The following is an 18320-nucleotide window of genomic DNA, read 5'->3' as shown; positions in this document are numbered from 1 at the left end:
GTTCCCTTTCCTTACGTTCACCTGTTTTGTCTCTTGAAGTCCTCATAGGAGTGAAGTCATATGATATTTGTCTTTCTCTGACTGACTAATTTCACTTAGCATAATACCTTCCAGTTCCATCCACAAAGAAAAATAAAATATTTTTTTAAAAACTCTGGAAGGATACAAAACAAACAATTAACAGTGGTTACTTCTCAGGAGGAAATAAAGGGCTGGGAGTGAAGCAAATTTTACGGTTTACTTTTATACTTGGAGATGGTTTGAATATTTTAGAATAAGGATGCATTGTCCTGGCATTTAAACTTTTTTTTTAATTCTAATTTTAATTTATTGGGGGGAGGGTGGTGCAGAGAGATGGAGAGAAAATCCCAAGCAGGCTCTGTATCGTCAGCGCAGAGCCAAACGTGGGGCTCGATCTCACAACTGACTGTGAGATCATGACCTGAGCTGAAATCAGGAGTCAGATGCTTAACCCACTGAGCCACCCAGGCACTGCTAAATTTTAAAAAATAAATCAAAAAGACTAACTCAAGAGATGAACTGACCCCAAAGGTCAGCACCAGAAAAGTTGGGATAGGGGTGCGGCTAAAACCTGCAGAGGCATTCACCAGGTCTGGGCCCTGGGGACAGAGGAGCTTGGTGGAAAGCAAGACGCCAGGGGTAATGGGGTTAGGAGATCTAGTTGGAGCAAAGTGGCAGAAAGATCTACAAAACACACAGCTGGTAAAGGACTGTTATCCAAAATACACAAAGAATTGTTAAAACCCAACAATAAGAAAACAAACAACTCAATCAAAAAATGGGGCAGGGACACCTGGGTGGCTCAGTCAGTTAAATATCCAACTTCGGCTCAGGTCATGATCTCGTGGTTCGTGAGGTCGAGCTCTGCGTAGGGCTCTGTGCTGACAGCTCACAGCCTGGAGCCCGCTTCGGATTCTGTGTCTCCTTCGCTCTCTGCTCCTCCCCTGCTCATGCTCTGTCTCTCCCTCTTTCAAAAATAAGTAAAAATTTAAAAATATATATATTAAAAAAATAAATTAAATAAAACAAAACAAAATTTTAAAAAATGGGGCAAAGACTTCAACAGACACCCCACTCAAGAAGAGAGACAGATGGCGAGTAGGCATATGGAGAGATGTTCAATGTCATTAGAGAATCGCAACTTCAAACGACAAGCAGATATCGCTATATCCTGATTAGAATGGCCAAAATCCAGAACACTGATAACACCAAATGCTGGTGAGAATGTGGAGTGACAGGAGCTCTCATTCATGGCTGCTGCGGATGCAAAAGGGTACAGCCACTTTGGGAGACACTTTGGCAGTTTCTTTCAAAACTAAACATACTCTTACCAGATGGTCCAGGAATCACGCTCCTCACTATTTACCCAAATGAACTGAAAATATACATCCACACAAAACCCTGCACATAGATGTTCACAGCAGCCTTGTGCATAATTGCCAAAACTTAGAAGCAATCGAGAGGTCTTTCCGTAGGTGAACAGATAAATAAACTGTGGCACATCCAGACAAAGGAATATTATTCAGCCCCAAAAAGAAACGAGCTATCGAGCCATGAAAACACATGGAGGAACCTTAAATGCTGATGACTAAGTGGAAGAAACCAATCTGAAAAGGCTGCATCCTGTATGGTTCTAACTCTGTCATTTTGGAAAAGGCAAATATGGAGACAGCAAAAAGTTCAGTGGTTGCCAGGAGATGTGGGGGCGCCGTAAATGGGGGGGGGAGGATTTTTAGGGCAGTGAGACTATTCTGTAGGATGCTACTAAGGTGGGGCGCCTGGGTGGCTCAGTCGGCTGGGCATCCGACTTCAGTTCAGGTCATGATCTCGCGGTTTGTGAGTTTGAGCCCCTCGTCGGGCTCAAAGGTGGATATAGGTCATTACACATTTGTCCCAACTCATAGAATGTACAGCACAGAGAGCCCTAACGTGAACAACGCACTTGGGGTGATAATGATGCGTCAATGTGGGTTTATCACTTGTAACAAATGTACCAGTGTGGTGACAGGCAGCTTGCCCATGTGTGGGGACAGGGGTATGTGGGAACTCCGTACTTTCAGCTCAATTTTGCTGTGAACTAAAACTGCTCCAAAAAAGAGGGGCGCCTGGGTGGCGCAGTCGGTTAAGCGTCCGACTTCAGCCAGGTCACGATCTCGCGGTCCGTGAGTTCGAGCCCCGCGTCAGGCTCTGGGCTGATGGCTCAGAGCCTGGAGCCTGTTTCCGATTCTGTGTCTCCCTCTCTCTCTGCCCCTCCCCCGTTCATGCTCTGTCTCTCTCTGTCCCAAAAATAAATAAACGTTGAAAAAAAAAAATTAAAAAAAAAAATAACACTGCTCCAAAAAAGAAAGCTTGCTAATTAATAAAATATATCTCTGAGACCCCTATTGTGCAAAGGTGCTTTCAAATAAATGGGCGGGACTCCCGGAGCCCTTCCTGCCCCAAGCCTTACCTCAGCTTGGGTAACTCACCAGGTTGTTGGCCAACGCATTGGGACTCAGATCTAGCTCCCCAATCGTTTCGTTCACCTGGTGGATGGAACCAATAAGGCAGGCTGGCAGGTGAGTTTGCTAAGGAAATTTTCTGGGTGCTAATCATGCAGGAACAGGATGGGACTAGGCTGGCAAGGACAGTCCCTTACTCTCTCTGCTTAACTACTTTCTTTGCAAACATTCACACTTCTTTTATCATTTTAAATGAGTGGCTTTAGGCACCTGGGTGGCTCAGTCCCTTAAGCTTTGGACTTCGGCTCAGGTCATGATCTCATGGCCCATGAGTTCGTGAGTTCAAGCCCCGCATTGGGCTCTGTGCTGACAGCTCTCACACTCACACTCTGTCTCTCTCTCTCTGTCTCTCTCTCTCTCTCTCAAAAATAAACATTAAAATAAACATTAAAAATACTCTCAAAAATAAACATTAAAAAAATGAAAAAAAAAATAAATGAGTGGCTTTATCAATTCTAAATGAAAACTAACCACATCCTAGACACCTTGGAAAAACATAAAAAGAAACACCCATTCTGCTACCACCGTAACAACCTCTGTTAGGATTCGGGGAGATTTCCCTCCAGTATTTTTTATACACATACCTTTTTACATAATTGTAATCTTAGTGAATGCCTACTTTAGGACTCGGACTTCTCTTCCATTCATTATCATGATCATGCTCCATAGAGCTAAATAATCTTCATAGTATTTTAAATGGCATTATATGAATCCACTTGGAGAATGTACTTTAATACACTTAATTGTTTCATGGCTATTGAATACTTAAGTTGTTCATCATTTTTTTGCAATTGTAAATAATGCTGTGGTATACACAGAGAGTTGTTTCCGTATTTTGGATTATTGCTTTAAGAGACATTTTCAGGTGAGGCATGGCTGGATCGGAGGGTATCTCAACCTTGTTTATCACTGTTGAAGTCTCTGCCTAGTTCAATGGCCCCTCTTGTCACCCTCTCTAGGTTTGCATTTCTTTTCGTCTTAGCCTCAACCGGTCTAGGATATATCCTTTGCAGAAGCCCCATAATCCTATCACTTCTCACTGCCTTCACAAAAAGCGGGGTTCACTCTTACTTCCATTACCCTCAAGGGTTCTTATAAACCGGAGGACACTTGACCAATGAAGACGCCAAGGAGGGACATGAAAATCATAGGAAGGGAAATGGGTTAGTTAGGTTGAGAGGAGTGTGGGATTAAGGAGGAAGAGGAGACATTAGAAAAAGGGCCAGGGAAGTGAGTCCCTGAAGCAGCCTCTGATGGGATCACTTGTGCTCATCTTGAGAAGGGTTTCTGAGAGGTGTAGAAAGCGAGGGGATACAGAGGGACACATGGTTTGGCTGGTAGCAGTGGGACTTGAAGGTCAATGGGCTCTTTATGAGATGGGACCATCTGGCGGTATTTATAACCTGAGAGGGTTATTTGCCGGATGAGCTCTAAGGTCCTCCAGAGATGGGGTTCTGCGGGTCCCTGGCATAGAGTTCAGAGTCACAAGTGAGATGTGGATCAATAAAGGGAGGGCTAGAGAAGTAAGATTCTGGAAGAGTCCAGGTGATGCCAGAGAGGGCAAACTCTGAGCCCAGGTAGGAGGCCTGGCAGGTGAGAAGTGAGGCCAATTGGAATGAGAACAATGAAGCTGGGTCTTTTTTTTTTTTTTTTTTTGGTTAATGTTTGCTTATTTTCGAGACAGAGTGAGAGCAGGGGAAGGGCAGAGAGAGAGGGGGACACAGAATCCAAAGCAGGCTCCAGGCTCTGAGCTGTCAGCACAGAGCCCAACACAGGGCTCGAACTCATGAACCGTGAGATTGTGACCTGAGCCAAGGTTGTATGCTGAACCAACGGAGCCACCCAGGCGCCCCAACAAAGTTGGGTCTCAAGCTCACTTATCTGAGGGCCGAGGGCTTCACCATGACTTCTTATTTGCTACCTATAACTATAATTCTTTGGAAGACAGAAGATATTTCAACGAATATGTCAACAAATATTTCCAGTACTTCTTCCTCTGGGGCTCTTTCCAATTATCCTAGTAAAATAAATTCAAACCAAACAACCCTTCACAGTCTCAAATTCTTTTAGAGCGCAGGTCGGGCTTAACTAATTGAAAAAAAATCAACAAGCACATAAGGAAAGGAGCTAATAACGTGTGTCACAGACACAAGCCCTGGTTACAGGTCTGCAGCAGGTGTATTTGGTCTGGATTGTAGACGGCACCATAAAAGGATACAGGGTGGGTTGTCTTCCAGATTCTTCCTTGCGGCATTCTTCATCGCGTTCCGCGCAGCAAGGGAGACAGTCAGGTGCTCGTCTACTGGCACCATTGGCAAGGCAGTGACATTGATGGTATCTATGTTCCTGAAATAAGCCATGATCCAGTTTCTCGTAAACTGACAAACAGTACGTTTCCACTTAAGAATGTCTCATTTCCCACTCCGATCTTGTTCTCCGTTCAGCCAGCCTCCTGGAAATCACAAATACCATAGAACCACCTTAGAAAGCACAACCACGCTCGTCTGGTAAGCAGGGCTGATGGCAAGGTGCACGCTGCCTGCGACACGGGGGATAAAGGCCTTCGTCTGACACGCCCATCTTGACTGAGGATTTCAGACACATCAACTTTTTCTGGCCTGTCGATGTTCGCCCTGTTTGCCAAGAAAGCTGTTCTAGTTTTTACAGTAAGGAGACTAGAGTGTTGGAAAGGCCAGGGCTCCAGAGCACCCAGCAAATCAGTTTCCAAATCAGAAAGGAAATCAAATTCCTGTCTCTCTGAGGCTCATCTGCAAAGTCAGAGATTTGGATTAGATTCCTAAGACCCTTTTTCGGCTCTCAGCTGCTCTGATTCTATGATACTGGGTCTATCTCCTCAGCATGAAGCTGGTGATCTACCTGAGGCTTTCTGCCCCCTCCCAGAATGCTGGCCCCATCACTATTCTTCCTCCTGCCTTCAGAACACTCCGGCTGGACTGCCCTCCTGGATCCTTGCTTATTAACCAGGAGTTCATTCTACTATTTGTGGATCTTCCATACCCTGAGCCTGGTGGCATAGGCCTGTTTCTAAGGAAGTAAAGACTCAGATCGGCCCTCAAGAAGCTCATACATAATGGAAGGAGAGAGGAAAGGTAGTTTAGTGGGAAAATTAACCAAGGCCCCTCTCATCACATCCTCTCTCCCTCTTCTTCAGTTGATGCCTTCTGCTCTGCCCTTTTCTACGCAACCACTCATCCTATATGCCCGCCCCTCTGAAATTGCTCCTCGTCCCTGCTGTGCTATGCTGCTGGCCTCTATGCCTTTACACACGCAATTCCATCTAGCCAATGCACATCCCAGGTGACACATCTTTTAGAAAACCTTCCTGAATTATTCTAGGCCGTTAGTGACCACCCCTCCTCTGGAAAGTTCAGGATTCTGCTTTCAGCTCTCCATTACAGCACTTACAATTCTGAACGGGAATTATTTGCTTCCACACCTTTTTCCATCAGGCAAGTTGCTCCCTAGGGGTTCGGCACACTCAATATTTGATTCCATTTTAGACTCATTCACCACGCTTCTTTCTAGTCCAGAGAAGCTATCCATCAGGGCCTGGGGCCGTCCCAAGTCAGCTGGATTGCAGGAAAGCCTGTCCCAGGCCCACGTCAATACTACTTCCTCTTTCCTGCTCCCAGCCATAAGCCATGTAGGCAAGGGGGAGAGGGGTAAGGTGGAAGCAGGTGCACTGCAGGGCTCCTTGTTTTCCTCCTACTCACTCCCCAGCATGACTGGAAAACTATAGCATGTTCTCTGAAAAGCAGGCTTTTAGGGCAACCCTGTCAAGAAGGCTCTTGCTTTAACTTAACATTCTTACTCATGCCTAATGGAAGAATTGACTATTACTATGCTCCTTAAAAGGAATGTTTAAGATACGCATGCCATTGTCTTCTGAATTTTCCATCATACCCTTTTAGGTATTCTCTGAGATATGACAAGTCTTTACCGTCACGACTTGGGGAGGAAAAACGGATGGGGGAGACAATGAAGTTCATGGAATGAACAACACTGCACGGTGTTGGGGCAGGAGAATAGCAAACGTTCTGCTCTCATGTGGCAAGTATCCTGCCAGCCGAAGTGCGAATGCCCTCTGTTTAAAGCTAACACATTAGGGGCGCCTGGGTGGCGCAGTCGGTTAAGCGTCCAGCTTCAGCCAGGCCACGATCTCGTGGTCCGTGAGTTCGAGCCCCGTATCGGGCTCTGGGCTGATGGCTCGGAAGCCTGGAGCCTGCTTCCAATTCTGTGTCTCCCTCTCTCTTTGCCCCTCCCCTGTTCACGCTCTGTCTCTCTCTGTCCGAAAAATAAATAAGAAACGTTGGAAAAAAAATTTTTTTTTAAAAAATAAAGTTAACATGTTAAACAATTTTAAGCATGTTAAATACGTTAAAACAATGCTGACTTTGGAATCAGGATTCAGGTTTGCCTTCAGCAATGACGGACTACTTACTGAGTGCCCGACACAAACCAGCGGTGTTCTTCCTGGAGACAGGGTGGTGAGCGAAACCAGACTTGCTCCCTGCTCTAAGGGACTTCTGTCTGCCAGGGGAGACATGCGGTAATCAAACAATTGTATAAATAATTGTGAATGATAACTGTGACCACTGCTCTGAAGGAACATACGCAGTGCTGTGAGATGAGCTGAGATTACGTAAGGATGTAGGCAAGCTTGGAGGAAGAGCAGGAGTTAACTAGATAAAGGGGATGGGGAAATACCATCCAAGCAAAGGGGAGCAAGTGTAGAAAGGCAGGAAAAGGCGAGACCTGTGCATCGCAGTAGCCACTAGCCACATGTGACAACTGAGCCCTTGCAATCTGGTTAGTGTGACTGAAGAAATGAAATTTCAATTTTAGTTAATTTAATTTTTTTTAATGTTTATTTATTTCTGAGACAGAGAGAGACAGAGCATGAGTGGGGGAGGGGCAGAGAGAGAGGGAGACCCAGAATCGGAAGCAGGCTCCAGGCTCTGAGCTGTCAGCACAGAGTCCGACGTGGGGCTCGAACTCACAGACCATGAAATCATGACCTGAGCTGAAGTCGGGACGCTCAGCTGACTGAGCCACCCGGGCGCCCCCGATTTTAGTTAATCTAAACTTAAAAGCTGAAACAGTATCAATGTAAAAGCATTGATCATATGTTGAAATGATAATATTTGGGATATACGAGTTAAATAAAATGTTCGAATCCATATAACCTGGTTTTTAAAAATCTTTAAAATATGGCTACTAGAAAATTCTCAATTACATACGTGGCCCACATCATGTTTCCATTGGGTAGTGCGGGATTAGACTGTGCAGGTCTTGGTTCTAGGACATGGAACTCTCCCCTTTTTAATACACTGAGGTGTAGTTGGAAGAAAATTGCACTTGGAGCCAGAGACCCATGGGTTCTGCCCCTCATTGGATGGATGGACTGGGTGCACTCGCTAGGCACCCAATAAACATCCCTTGAATGGTTCTGAGTGTCTTTATTTTTCAAATGGAACCAATAGTTCACTGTTAGGACTTCAGGGGATCTGGAGTTGATTCTCGAGTAGTTCTCTGCCCTTGCTCACTGTGCCACCTTGAAGCGGTCCCTGGCCTCAGTTTCCCCTGCTCGTAAAAGCTGATGAGAGTCAGGAAACTGCAGTCTTTGGAAGTGGGCAGGGCGGATCATCGTCCTTCTTCTGTGCGTCTTACCTGAAGACATAGGCGAAATCCGACGAACTTGGGGCCGGTTCCGCCACGGGTCCCTCAGGGGACCCCGCAAAGTTCTGGATGGGACACCCGACATCCACCAGGAAGGGGTACCCTTTGCTTTGTGCTCGGGGAGGAAGAGGAGGAGGAGGGGCGTCGGGGAGAGGCCCATTTTGCTACTGTGAGTCCTGGCGTTCCCCAGGCAACGCCAGGCGCAGTCACCACTGCCACCCTTCCCACAACAATGGAACCGTAGAGAGCCACCGCTGCATCCGCGAGACGCCGTTACCACAGTGATGGTCCCGGGTGGTCGGGGAGACCAGACCAACGGGCTTGTGGGGAGGGAGAGTGTAGTTCCTCGTCCCAGCCTATCGCACGGGGAATGGAAATGACTCCAGGAGACATTCCCCCTCGTGGATTGTCTTCAATGTATCGAGGGCAGTCCTCAAGTGTTTCTGATGCTTCGCGGAGGCTCCCGTTGGACACCCCGCCGCGCCGGGCACCCCCCTGTCTCTCGGTGGTGGAGGCCGGGGCGGGGCCGCGCGTGCGCGCGCGGGTGGGGGGCGGAGCATCCCGGGAGCCGTGGTCGCGGTGGGTGACGCGAGCCTCTGCAGGCGGTTTCCGGCAGGTATCTGGCTGCCTTTTGTCCCTGGTTCCTGGGGCGCGACTGTTCTGAGCCTGGCGTCGCTCCAGGGCCCGAGGAGGGATGGGACACCCGGGCGTGCTCCAGGGGACCCGGGGCTTCCCCGCCGCTGGAGCGGCCCGAGGGTGCGGCACAGGGGGCGGAGGCTGGGTTCATCCCAGGCCGGTCTCCGCACTTCTCGGAGCGGGTTTCCTCGGTGAGAAACCGGGGTGGTAGTTCCTCCCCGTCAACCGGCTGGCCGTGAAGAGGGTTAGATGAAGGCGTGCGTGTGAACGTTTGTTCTCTACGGCTAGTTGAGTCCAGCAGCCCCGGGTGGCAGAGTATCTGCGCGGCGCGGCTCTGAAATCTTTGAGGGACGCATATCTCTTCGAGAATCCGATGAAAGTCAAAAACTGTCCCCTCACCTTCTTGTTAGGTAAAAATAGGATAGTGTATGTTGTGGTCCATTGCAAACTGTAAAGCATTGCACAGTGATGAAGTGATTATTGTCAACGGCGCAGAGGAGTAGACTTTATTTGAAACCCAATTCCCACCACCTTCCCACCGCGTGATTGGGAGCGAGTTACTTCTCGAAGCCTCCGTTTTCTGATCTGTAGACTGGGACATACTTCACTTCATCTATTTCTCAGGGTTGTTGTGAATATCAAATGCTCACAGCCTTTTATAAACACCAACACACTATAACAACCTGTAAGTGGGTAACTGTTGTTATCTCTGATTACAAATAAAGAAGCCGGGGGGGGGGGGGCAGAGAAGATAAGTTCTGGGGTCCCACTGGGGCTGAGTGGCAGAGCCATGACTGGAACCCAGATGCTCTTCCTTCACTTCCTTAGAGCTGAGCCCTCTCTCCCCAGGGAGTTTCACTAGAGAGACAGCTGCCTTGGGCCACGGGGGTCAGCTGGAACTTCTGGGTCCACACTAATGTTCCAGGATCCTAGGGACTCAGCCAAAGTTGTTCGTGGATTATTGGTACTGACTTAAAAGGCAGCTCCACCAGACCGTTCCTTTTCCTCATCTGTAATATATTGATGATCGTTCTCTGCTGAAGGGTTATGAGAATGGATGAGGTTGTGAGGGAATTGCTCCTGGTAAAACCCGGAGAAATAAAGTAACTTGGCTAGGGTTTAGCAGGCAATTGAGGGGCAGAGCCAGACCTGGAACTCCAAGTTGCGTCCAAGTGATACACTCAGGCATGACTGGAGGCTTTGCAAGAACAACTTGGCTAAGTATTTTTCCTTTTTCAGATGTCTCCAGATGCTTGGAAGGGCAGGTGCTGCCTTTTAGCTGTTTTTTGTTCTTTTGTTTTTTTTTTCCATAATTAACACATGAATATATTACCATTGTAGTAATTTATTAAATCCAGGAATTTTTTCCTTTAATCTAATTTGATATTATAACATGGAATTGCCACCACTTGACCATTTTTTACCTATAAAATGACAATGTCACTTAAGCCAGCCATCCCATTCCCCTTCCCACATTAAGCATATTGAGCAGTTTGGTGTATCTTTCCAGAATTTATTTTGTTTTATTTAATTTATTTAAGAGAGAGAGAGAGAAAGTGCATAAGCAGGGAGAGAGGGGGAGAGACACAGAAAGAGAGAGACTCTTTTTTTAAAAAAAATTTTTTTTTCAACGTTTATTTATTTTTCTTGGGACAGAGAGAGACAGAGCATGAACGGGGGAGGGGCAGAGAGAGAGGGAGACACAGAATCGGAAACAGGCTCCAGGCTCCGAGCCATCAGCCCAGAGCCCGACGCGGGGCTCGAACTCCCGGACCGCGAGATCGTGACCTGGCTGAAGTCGGACACTTAACCGACTGCACCACCCAGGCGCCCCTAAAGAGAGAGACTGTTAAGCAGGCTCCACACCCAGCACACAGCCAGACATGGGGCTCAATTCCATGACCCTGACATCATGACCTGAGCTGAAATCAAGAGTTGGATCCTTAACCAAGTGAGCCACCCAGGTGCCCCGATTTTCTTCTATTTTTTTAATGTGCACACCTACATTCTTGCCTTTTTTTTTTTATTTCTGTCTTCTCTTATACCATCATAGTATACACATTGTTCTGTAGCTTGCTTTTCTTTTTTTTTTAATGTTTATTTTTGAGAGAGAGACAGAGTGCAAGCAGGGGAGGGACGGAGGGGGGTGGATAGAGGATGCGAAGTGGGCTCCCTGCTGACAGCAGAGAGTCTGAGGTGGGGCTCGAACCCACAAACCGTGAGACCATGACCTGAGCCACAAGTCAGATGCTCAACCTACTGAGCCACCCAGGTGCCCCTGCAGCTGGCTTTCTTAATGTTAGAGTATGTTGGGTTCTTTCCAGGTCAGTCCATATACAGCTGCCTCGTTTTTACTTGCCCTGTAGCATTCCATTGTAAGAACACAACAGTGTATTTGGCTACACCAACCATTGGTAGACATTTTGGATTGTTTCTGTTTTTTCACTGTTACCAACAGTAGGGAATTTTTTTTTTTTTTAAGTTTTTAAATTTATTTGGAGAGACAGAGTGTGTGGGAGAGGGGCAGAGAGGGAGAGAGAATTCCAAGCAGGCTCTGGGCTGCCAGAGAACCATGAGACCATGACCTGAGCTGAAATCAAGAGTCAGATGCTTAACTGACTGAGCCACACAGGCGCCCCAACAGTGGGGAACATTTATCTGTACCTGTCCAATTCTTTGTGGAGGACAAACTTTTAGAAGTAAATTTGCTGGCCAAAAAGTATACACATTCAAAATTTTGCTAGGTTGAAGCGCCTGGGTGGCTCAGTGGGTTAAGCACCCGACTCTTGATTTTGGCCCAGGTCATGAGCTCACAGTTGTGAGATTGAGCCCCATGTTGGGCTCTTTGCTGAGCATGGGGCCTGCTTGAGATTCTCTCTTCCTCTCTCTGTCCCTACCTTGCTTGTGCATGCGTTCTCTCTCTGTCTCTCTCAAAGAATAAATAAGTGAACTCTAAAAAAAGAAAATAAAAATTTCCTAGGTTTTGCCTAACTGAAAAAATTGTAGCATCTTATGTCTCCACCTAGAGAAAATGAAAAGTGTGGGTGCCTGTGTGGCTCAGTGGGTTGAGTGTCTGACTCTTGATTTGGGTTCAGGTCATGATCCCAGAGTTGCGGGATGGAGCCCCGCATCGGGCTCCACAGTGGCGTAAGGTCGACTCATCTGTTTGTACCCATGACTTTTCCTGACCCTAGGAGAAGGGAGCATTGGCCTTTCCTTCATCCGGCCAAAGATGCCTCTCTTTGGAAATACGTTCAGTCCCAAGAAGACGCCCCCTCGGAAATCTGCTTCTCTCTCCAATCTGCATAATGTGAGTATCACTACTGGGCCCATCCCGGTGTGCAGTGTGGCTGAAACATCAAGCCTGGTCCCTGATGGAAAGTGTCGTCCTCCAGAGGCACCCTTGTAAGGAAGACATCCTTCTAATTCATATTATTGCTATTGCTAAAAACCTTTTTAACTCTTGGGGCTCCTGGCTGGCTCAGTCGGAAGAGCATGTGACTCTTGATCTCAGGGTTGTGAGTTTGAGCCCCATGTTGGATGTAGAGATTACTTAAATAAATAAAAATTTTTTTTGGTTGTTTTTTAATTTTAGAAAGAGAGAATGCAAGCAGGGGAGAGGGTCAGAGGGAGAGAGGAGAGAGAATCCCAAGCAGACTCCATGCTCTGTGGAGCCCAATGGGGGGCTCAGTCCCACAGCCCTGGGATCATGACCCCAGCCAAAATCAAGAGTCAAATGTTCAACCAACTGAGCCACCCAGGCATCCCAAATACATAAACTTAAAAAAGTTTTTTTAATGTTTGTTTATTTTTATTTTATTTTTAATTTTTTAAATCTTTAATATTTTTTTCTTTTTTTTTTAATGTTTATTTTTGAGACAGGGAGAGACAGAGCATGAAAGGGGGAGGGCCAGAGAGAGGGAAACACAGAATCTGAAGCAGGCTCCAGATTCCGAGCTGTCAGCCCGGAGCCCGACGCAGGGCTCGAACTCACGGACTGTGAGATCATGACCTGAGCTGAAGTCAGACGTTTAACTGACTGAGCCACCCAGGCACCCCTAATGTTTGTTTATTTTTCAGAGAGAGAGCACAAGCAGAGGAGGGGCAGAGAGCGAAGGGGGCACAGAATCCGAAGCAGGCTCCAGGCTCTGAGCTGTCAGCACAGCGGGGCTCGAACTCACGAACCGTGAGATCATGACCTGAGCCGAAGTTGGACACTTAACTGACTGAGCCACCCAGGTGCCCCCAAATAAATAAACTTTAAAACAAAACCAAAAATGGGGTACCTGGGTGGCTCAGTCTTAGGTTAAGTGTCCAACTTCCACTCAGGTCATGATCTCGTGGTTTGTGAGTTCGAGTCCTGCATCGGGCTCTGTGCTGACAGCTCGGAGCCTGGAGCCTGCTTCGGATTTAGTGTCTTCCTCTCTCTCTGCCCCTCCTCCCCTTGTGCTCTGTTTCTCTCAAAAATAAATAAACATTAAAAAGAATTAAAAAACAAGAAGAAAAACCAAGAACAAGAACATTTTTAAGTCCTGTTTGGAAATCATTGTCAGAGCGTGTTCAAGAACCTAGTAAGACAGTCAATCTCATCGTGATTCGGGCTCCAAATGACACTAGCCAGCTCGCCTTCAGTTTATTCCCAGGACTTAGCCAAGAATCCATTTTAGTTGTGTCTAAGAATCATACTCATTCTCAAAGGATGATGTTCTGCCACCGTTAGTGTCATTCAAGGCTGTGTGGAAGCTCTGGACAGCAGCTCCTCAAGGGTGGGGCTGGTCACATTCACCTTGGAATCCCTCGGCCTAGTCCTGGCGTGGCGTGGCTGCTGAGTGAGTCGTAGAAACTTTGAAAACCATGTTACAGACCACCTATGACTAACTACTGGTTGAGTGTTAGCATTTCATGCCTTTTTTGTGACCTGTAGCGCCCCATGGTGAGCAAGCGATCACCTCAGGGCTTATTAACCTTTAAAAAGGATTTTCTACTTTATTAAAAATGTATGGTAGGATTTCTTAAAACCGTTAAGTGCCAAGTAGACGTCAAATAATTCAAATTTCGATATATGTAGTTTTTCTAGAAAACCTGTATCTTACAATAAGGTGGGACGTTTCTTCCCTCTTAGAGTTTAAAAGGTTTCGTTGTGGGGCGCCTGGATGGCTCGGTCGGTCAAGCGGCCAGCTTCAGCTTAGGTCATGATCTCAACGGGTTTGTGAGTTTGAGCCCCGCGTCGGGCTCTGTGCTGTCAGTGAGGAGCCTGCTTCGGATCTCCGCGCTCTCTCTCTCTCTGTCTCTCTCAAAAACAATAAGTAAACATTAAAAAAAAAAAGTAGGGGCTCCTAGGGGGCTCAGTCAAGTGAGCGCCCAACTTTAGTTCAGGTCATGATCTCATGGTTCGTGAGTTCGAGCCCCACATTGGACTCGCCGCTGTCAGCCTGTCAGCGCAGAGCCCACTTTGAATCCTCTGTCCCTTCCCCGCTTACATTCCCTTCTCTCAAAAAAAAATTCTTTTTTAATTTATTAAAATAAATAAAGTTTTTGTTGTTTTGTGCCTTATCGGATTTTCTGACTTTTAACAAAACGTTACGAAGTGTGCGGGGTAAGGATTAGAAAAAGGAAGTTAGCCGCTGGGATACAAATACAGTTAGCAGGAGAGTCACTGGGACTGGGGTCCCCCGTGTGCTTCCTGAAGCCTCCATGCAGTGTCTCGTCCACAGCTGGACCGGTCAACCCGGGAGGTGGAGCTGGGCCTTGACTACGGAACCCCCACTATGAACCTGGCAGGGCAAAGCCTGAAGTTTGAAAATGGCCAGTGGATAGCAGGTGGGCTGATTTCCTGCCATTCTGTCCAGCAAGATTGTGGAAAGGAAGCCCCCACGTAACTAACTGCTCCTTCTGTCCTTCCCCAGAGATGGGGATTAGCGGAGGTGTGGACCGGAGGGAGGCTCAGCGCCTACGCAGGCGGAACCAGCAGTTGGAGGAAGAGAACAACCTCCTGCGGCTGAAGGTGGACATCCTGCTGGACATGGTGAGGAGGGTGATGGGGAGGGGCGCGTAGGCTTTCCTTTTGGGGAGGCTCCACGGAGAGTCATTCCATCCAGCTGATTCCTTTGGAATGCCAGTTTGCCCAGGTAAGTTGCTTTGAATCCAAAGATACAAAAGTTGTTTTTTTTTTTTTTTCACATTTATTTATTTTTGAGACAGAGCATAAACCGGGGAGGGTCCGAGAGAGAGGGAGACACAGAATCCGAAACAGGCTCCAGGCTCTGAGCTGTCAGCACAGAGCCCGACGCAGGGCTCGAACTCACGGACCGCGGGATCCTGACCTGAGCCGAAGTCGGACGTCCCACCGACTGAGCCACCCAGGCGCCCCTGAATCCAAAGATATAAATGAGAGAGCCCCTACTCTCAGGGCCTCACTGTCTCGCAGGGAGATGGACAAGAAACAAAATGACAGTGCCTGGGGGCAAGAGTAACAATTGGAGTGTGCGTAGGGCCTGGCCCAGCACAAGCAAAAGTAATTCTATCCAGTCAGGAGGGTGTCACAGAAAGGGATGTTTGAATTGAATGTAGAAGGACCAAGGGAGGATTGGAGGGTGGGAAGAGGGCATTCCAGGAAGAAGGACCGTCTGCTCGTGGCCCGAAGTTGTCCCATATCCAGCGGGCATTAGTGAGTGTCAGACCTGCCGAGGGGCCCGCTCTGTGCTAGTGTCGGTTTCCCGTGGCTGCTAAAAACCCCGCGGGCTGTTGGGACTGGGGGTGCCGGTGAAAGTTGTGAAAGTTGGCTGGGAGGCAGGCGCGCCTGTGCTGTCACGGTTAAGAGCGGGCGTTCTGGAGCTAACCTGCCTGGTTCCTTGTTCGGCTCCACCACTGGCCATGTGACTTCAGCGTGTTGTTTACCTGCCCCGTGTGAAGAAACTTAGTTTCGTTGTCGAATAGGCACAATGATAGGATCTGCCTCATGCTGAGTTAATCACACAAGCACCTGCAATAGTGTATTGCTCAGAAGGGCCGCTCTTATTTCAGGGTAAGCCGACCTCCACTCTGGAGAGTAAAGTTTCTGTCCCTGTCTTGAATGTCTTCCACCTTCTACTCGGGGGCTTTCTCAAGCCCCCTGAAAGACCCTAGTAAGAAAAGTGGCATTCTTTTTAGGGCATTTCCCCCCCCTGATCACCATTATGGGAGCCACAGCTCAGAAGCTACTCAGACTCTTATTTCTTTAGCCTTAGAATGGTCCATTATGTGCCTTTTTCATCCCCTGAGGCCTGCCGTCTTCAAGGCAGTGAACTTGGTGCAATCCTAGGTGACCAAAATGTGGAGAGGGTGGACTGTGATTAAGTACCGGAGGCCCTGGGTTGTCAGGGGGTTGCATTCTGCCCGGGCACAAAGGGGTTCCCCTCATGGGGGCCGTCAGTGGCGTGTGAGGGTAGGGATGCTCTCCCCACCGCGCAGAGCTGCCCTCGCAAACCTGCAACAGCCCCGGAAGGTCCTTCTTGGTTAACGGTCCGCTGCCTCACTTTCAGCTCTCTGAAACCACCGCCGAGTCCCACTTGATGGAGAAGGAATTGGAGGAACTGAAAAGCACCAGCCGCAGGAGGAAATGAAGACCCTGAAGACATTCGCTAGGAGGAAAGGGAGAAGCCCACCGATCAGAGGAGGTGGATGGGGCTGAGGGGTTTTTCTAGCCGAACTAGTGGCCCAGAGTGTCCTATCACGGGGCCGGAAGGCACCGGCCCCCTCGGTTTGGCAGCGGGAACACACTGGTGGAAGCCAGGACTCCAGGCCAGGGCGGTCCTAGGAATGAGCCCTGGGATGCTGTCTAGTCACTCCACGTATGAATGCGCCTTCCCAGGTTCGCCCTCACCGGACTGATGCTGTGGCCAAAGCGGCTGGAGTTCATTGTCTCCCCCCTCACGCTGGGCTGGTGTCCGGGGTGTGGCACCAGTTCTAAAGAGTCCTGCCTCAGGGCCCTTGGATGAGCAGCTCCCCTGGTCCTCCGCGCCCCCCCCCCCCCCCGGGCCTACTCGCTTCGTCCTTTGAAGAATGCTCAGCCCCCAGATCCACAGCCTCTCCTGGCCGCAGCTTGTCAGCGGCCAGCACCAGCCTTCCACGGGCAACACTGCATTTTTGTGCTACTTTCCTGTTTACACGTTTTTCTGAAAATTAAATGCCGGTACGTAATCTGTGTGTGGCCAAAGTGACTGAAAAATGAAAGCAGCAGTTCTTGAAGAAGTACATAGAGCCTGGAGTCGAAGCTTCTGTTTCGCCGTCCAGAGACCGAATTTTTGAGTTGTGGGGAAACGCCACCACGGCAGGAGAGGCGCTCCAGCTTCCCGGGCATCGGCAGAGGCCGACCTGGAACAGAAGCGGTGTCCCTGCCCAAATTCTGCTGCAGCCCTTCAGAGATTTGCCACCAGCCTGGACCTGGCAGGGACCGAGCGGTCGGGGTGGGAGGCTGCATTCCTAGAGTGGGAATTTGCACCCAAGTCCGTGTGAGCTGCTCTGGTTGGAGGAGGGAGTCAGTGAGAGGGAACCCAGCTCCACAGTTAAAGGGGAGGGCGCCAAGACGCGGACAGAGTCCAGGGCTTTAGACTGGGGATGGCCACTATGGTCAATAATTTCTGAAAGCCGGTGACTTGCCTAGGACAGGCCTCAGCACTTTGCCCCTGCTCATTTCCTCCTCTGCTCAGCCCCGCGAAGCAGGGACCATCAGCACGTGTCCTTGCAGGTAAAGAGCCAGACTCCAGGAGGTTCAGAAACCGGTCCGGGGTAAGGAGCCAGACTCCAGGAGGTTCAGAAACCGGTCCGGGATCGCACAGCAGAAGCGTGGGAGCCTGTGGACTCCCTAGTTCCTGGTGAAAGGGAGGGGCCGGGTGGGGCACAGCCTCTGTTGGAGGCTGCTGTCCACAGCCCACCCTTAGGAACAGCTTTAGGGGAGACGGATAGAAGCTCCAGCCCATAAACCTTACTTTCCGATAGGAGAGAACTCTGAAAAAATTAGGGGAGGTTACAAATACGTGTGGGGTGTAAGTCTCCAGGTGCGGATATTGGGAGCAGTTGGGGGTTGGCATTTCCTAGGGCAGCATCGTTGGCAACCACTTCCTGAGTGCCTTTGGTGCCAGACAGCCTGTTGCTAATTCTCAGGATTCAAGTGTGTCATCGTCCCCTGCTCTGAGATGAAGAAACGAGTCCGGCAAGGTGACACAGCTGGAAGGGACGGAGCCCAGGCTGAAACCTTGGGAATCATGAGGGGCAGGATTGGGTGTCAGTGATGTGGGTCCCCCTCTGCACCCCCACTGGCGCCGGAGGGGGTTGGAATCACTATGTGGGACCATTCTGCAGTGAAGGAGGACTTTTCATTTGTTTAATGTTTATTTTTGAGAGAAAGAGAGTGCAAGTGAAGGGCAGAGAGGGAGGGAGACACAGAATCCGAAGCAGGCTCCAGGCTCCGAGCTGTCAGCACGG

The 18320-nt window shown here is 48.8% G+C and overlaps 2 protein-coding genes across 3 annotated transcripts in view; one reads left to right on the top strand and one right to left on the bottom strand.

Annotated features, from left to right (window-relative positions):
* The window catches only part of FAM227A (family with sequence similarity 227 member A), a 75770-nt gene extending 67270 nt beyond the window's left edge, over window positions 1-8500 (bottom strand). Inside the window, exons 1-4 of the mRNA XM_040490822.1 lie at window positions 8214-8500; window positions 6985-7073; window positions 4741-4974; window positions 2490-2572 (exon numbers count right to left, since the gene is read on the bottom strand). Coding sequence (XP_040346756.1) covers window positions 2490-2572; window positions 4741-4882 — 225 coding nt within the window. The 5' untranslated portion in view covers window positions 4883-4974; window positions 6985-7073; window positions 8214-8500. The remainder of the gene's footprint in view (window positions 1-2489; window positions 2573-4740; window positions 4975-6984; window positions 7074-8213) is intronic.
* A 281-nt stretch (window positions 8501-8781) lies between these two features.
* CBY1 (chibby 1, beta catenin antagonist) lies at window positions 8782-17036 on the top strand. 2 transcript variants are annotated; one of them, XM_040490816.1, is made up of 5 exons: window positions 8782-8838; window positions 12053-12168; window positions 14573-14678; window positions 14765-14883; window positions 16379-17036. In XM_040490816.1, the coding sequence occupies exons 2-5, from the start codon at window positions 12091-12093 to the stop codon at window positions 16457-16459; spliced, it is 384 nt and encodes a 127-aa protein (XP_040346750.1). In that variant the 5' UTR covers window positions 8782-8838; window positions 12053-12090; the 3' UTR covers window positions 16460-17036. The 2 variants fall into 2 exon arrangements, with proteins under 2 accessions (XP_040346750.1, XP_040346749.1); XM_040490815.1 differs by lacking the exon at window positions 8782-8838 and adding an exon at window positions 8863-9049.
* Window positions 17037-18320: the final 1284 nt, after the last annotated feature.

This window comes from Herpailurus yagouaroundi, unplaced genomic scaffold (genome assembly GCF_014898765.1).
Source record: "Herpailurus yagouaroundi ecotype Mexico unplaced genomic scaffold, PumYag 182, whole genome shotgun sequence".
In the NCBI taxonomy this organism is placed as follows: Eukaryota; Metazoa; Chordata; class Mammalia; order Carnivora; family Felidae; genus Herpailurus; species Herpailurus yagouaroundi.
Note: the sequence above shows the minus strand (reverse complement) of the source record. Positions and strands in the feature narration are given on the sequence as shown.

Excerpts from the sequence above, each read along its gene's own strand:
- CBY1 (XM_040490815.1), top strand. The coding sequence starts at position 8,917 with ATGGGACACCCGGGCGTGCTCCAGGGGACCCGGGGCTTCCCCGCCGCT. Across the intron at positions 12,169-14,572 it reads CTCTCTCCAATCTGCATAAT|CTGGACCGGTCAACCCGGGA; the intron begins GTGAGTATCACT and ends TCTCGTCCACAG. Across the intron at positions 14,884-16,378 it reads TGGACATCCTGCTGGACATG|CTCTCTGAAACCACCGCCGA; the intron begins GTGAGGAGGGTG and ends CCTCACTTTCAG.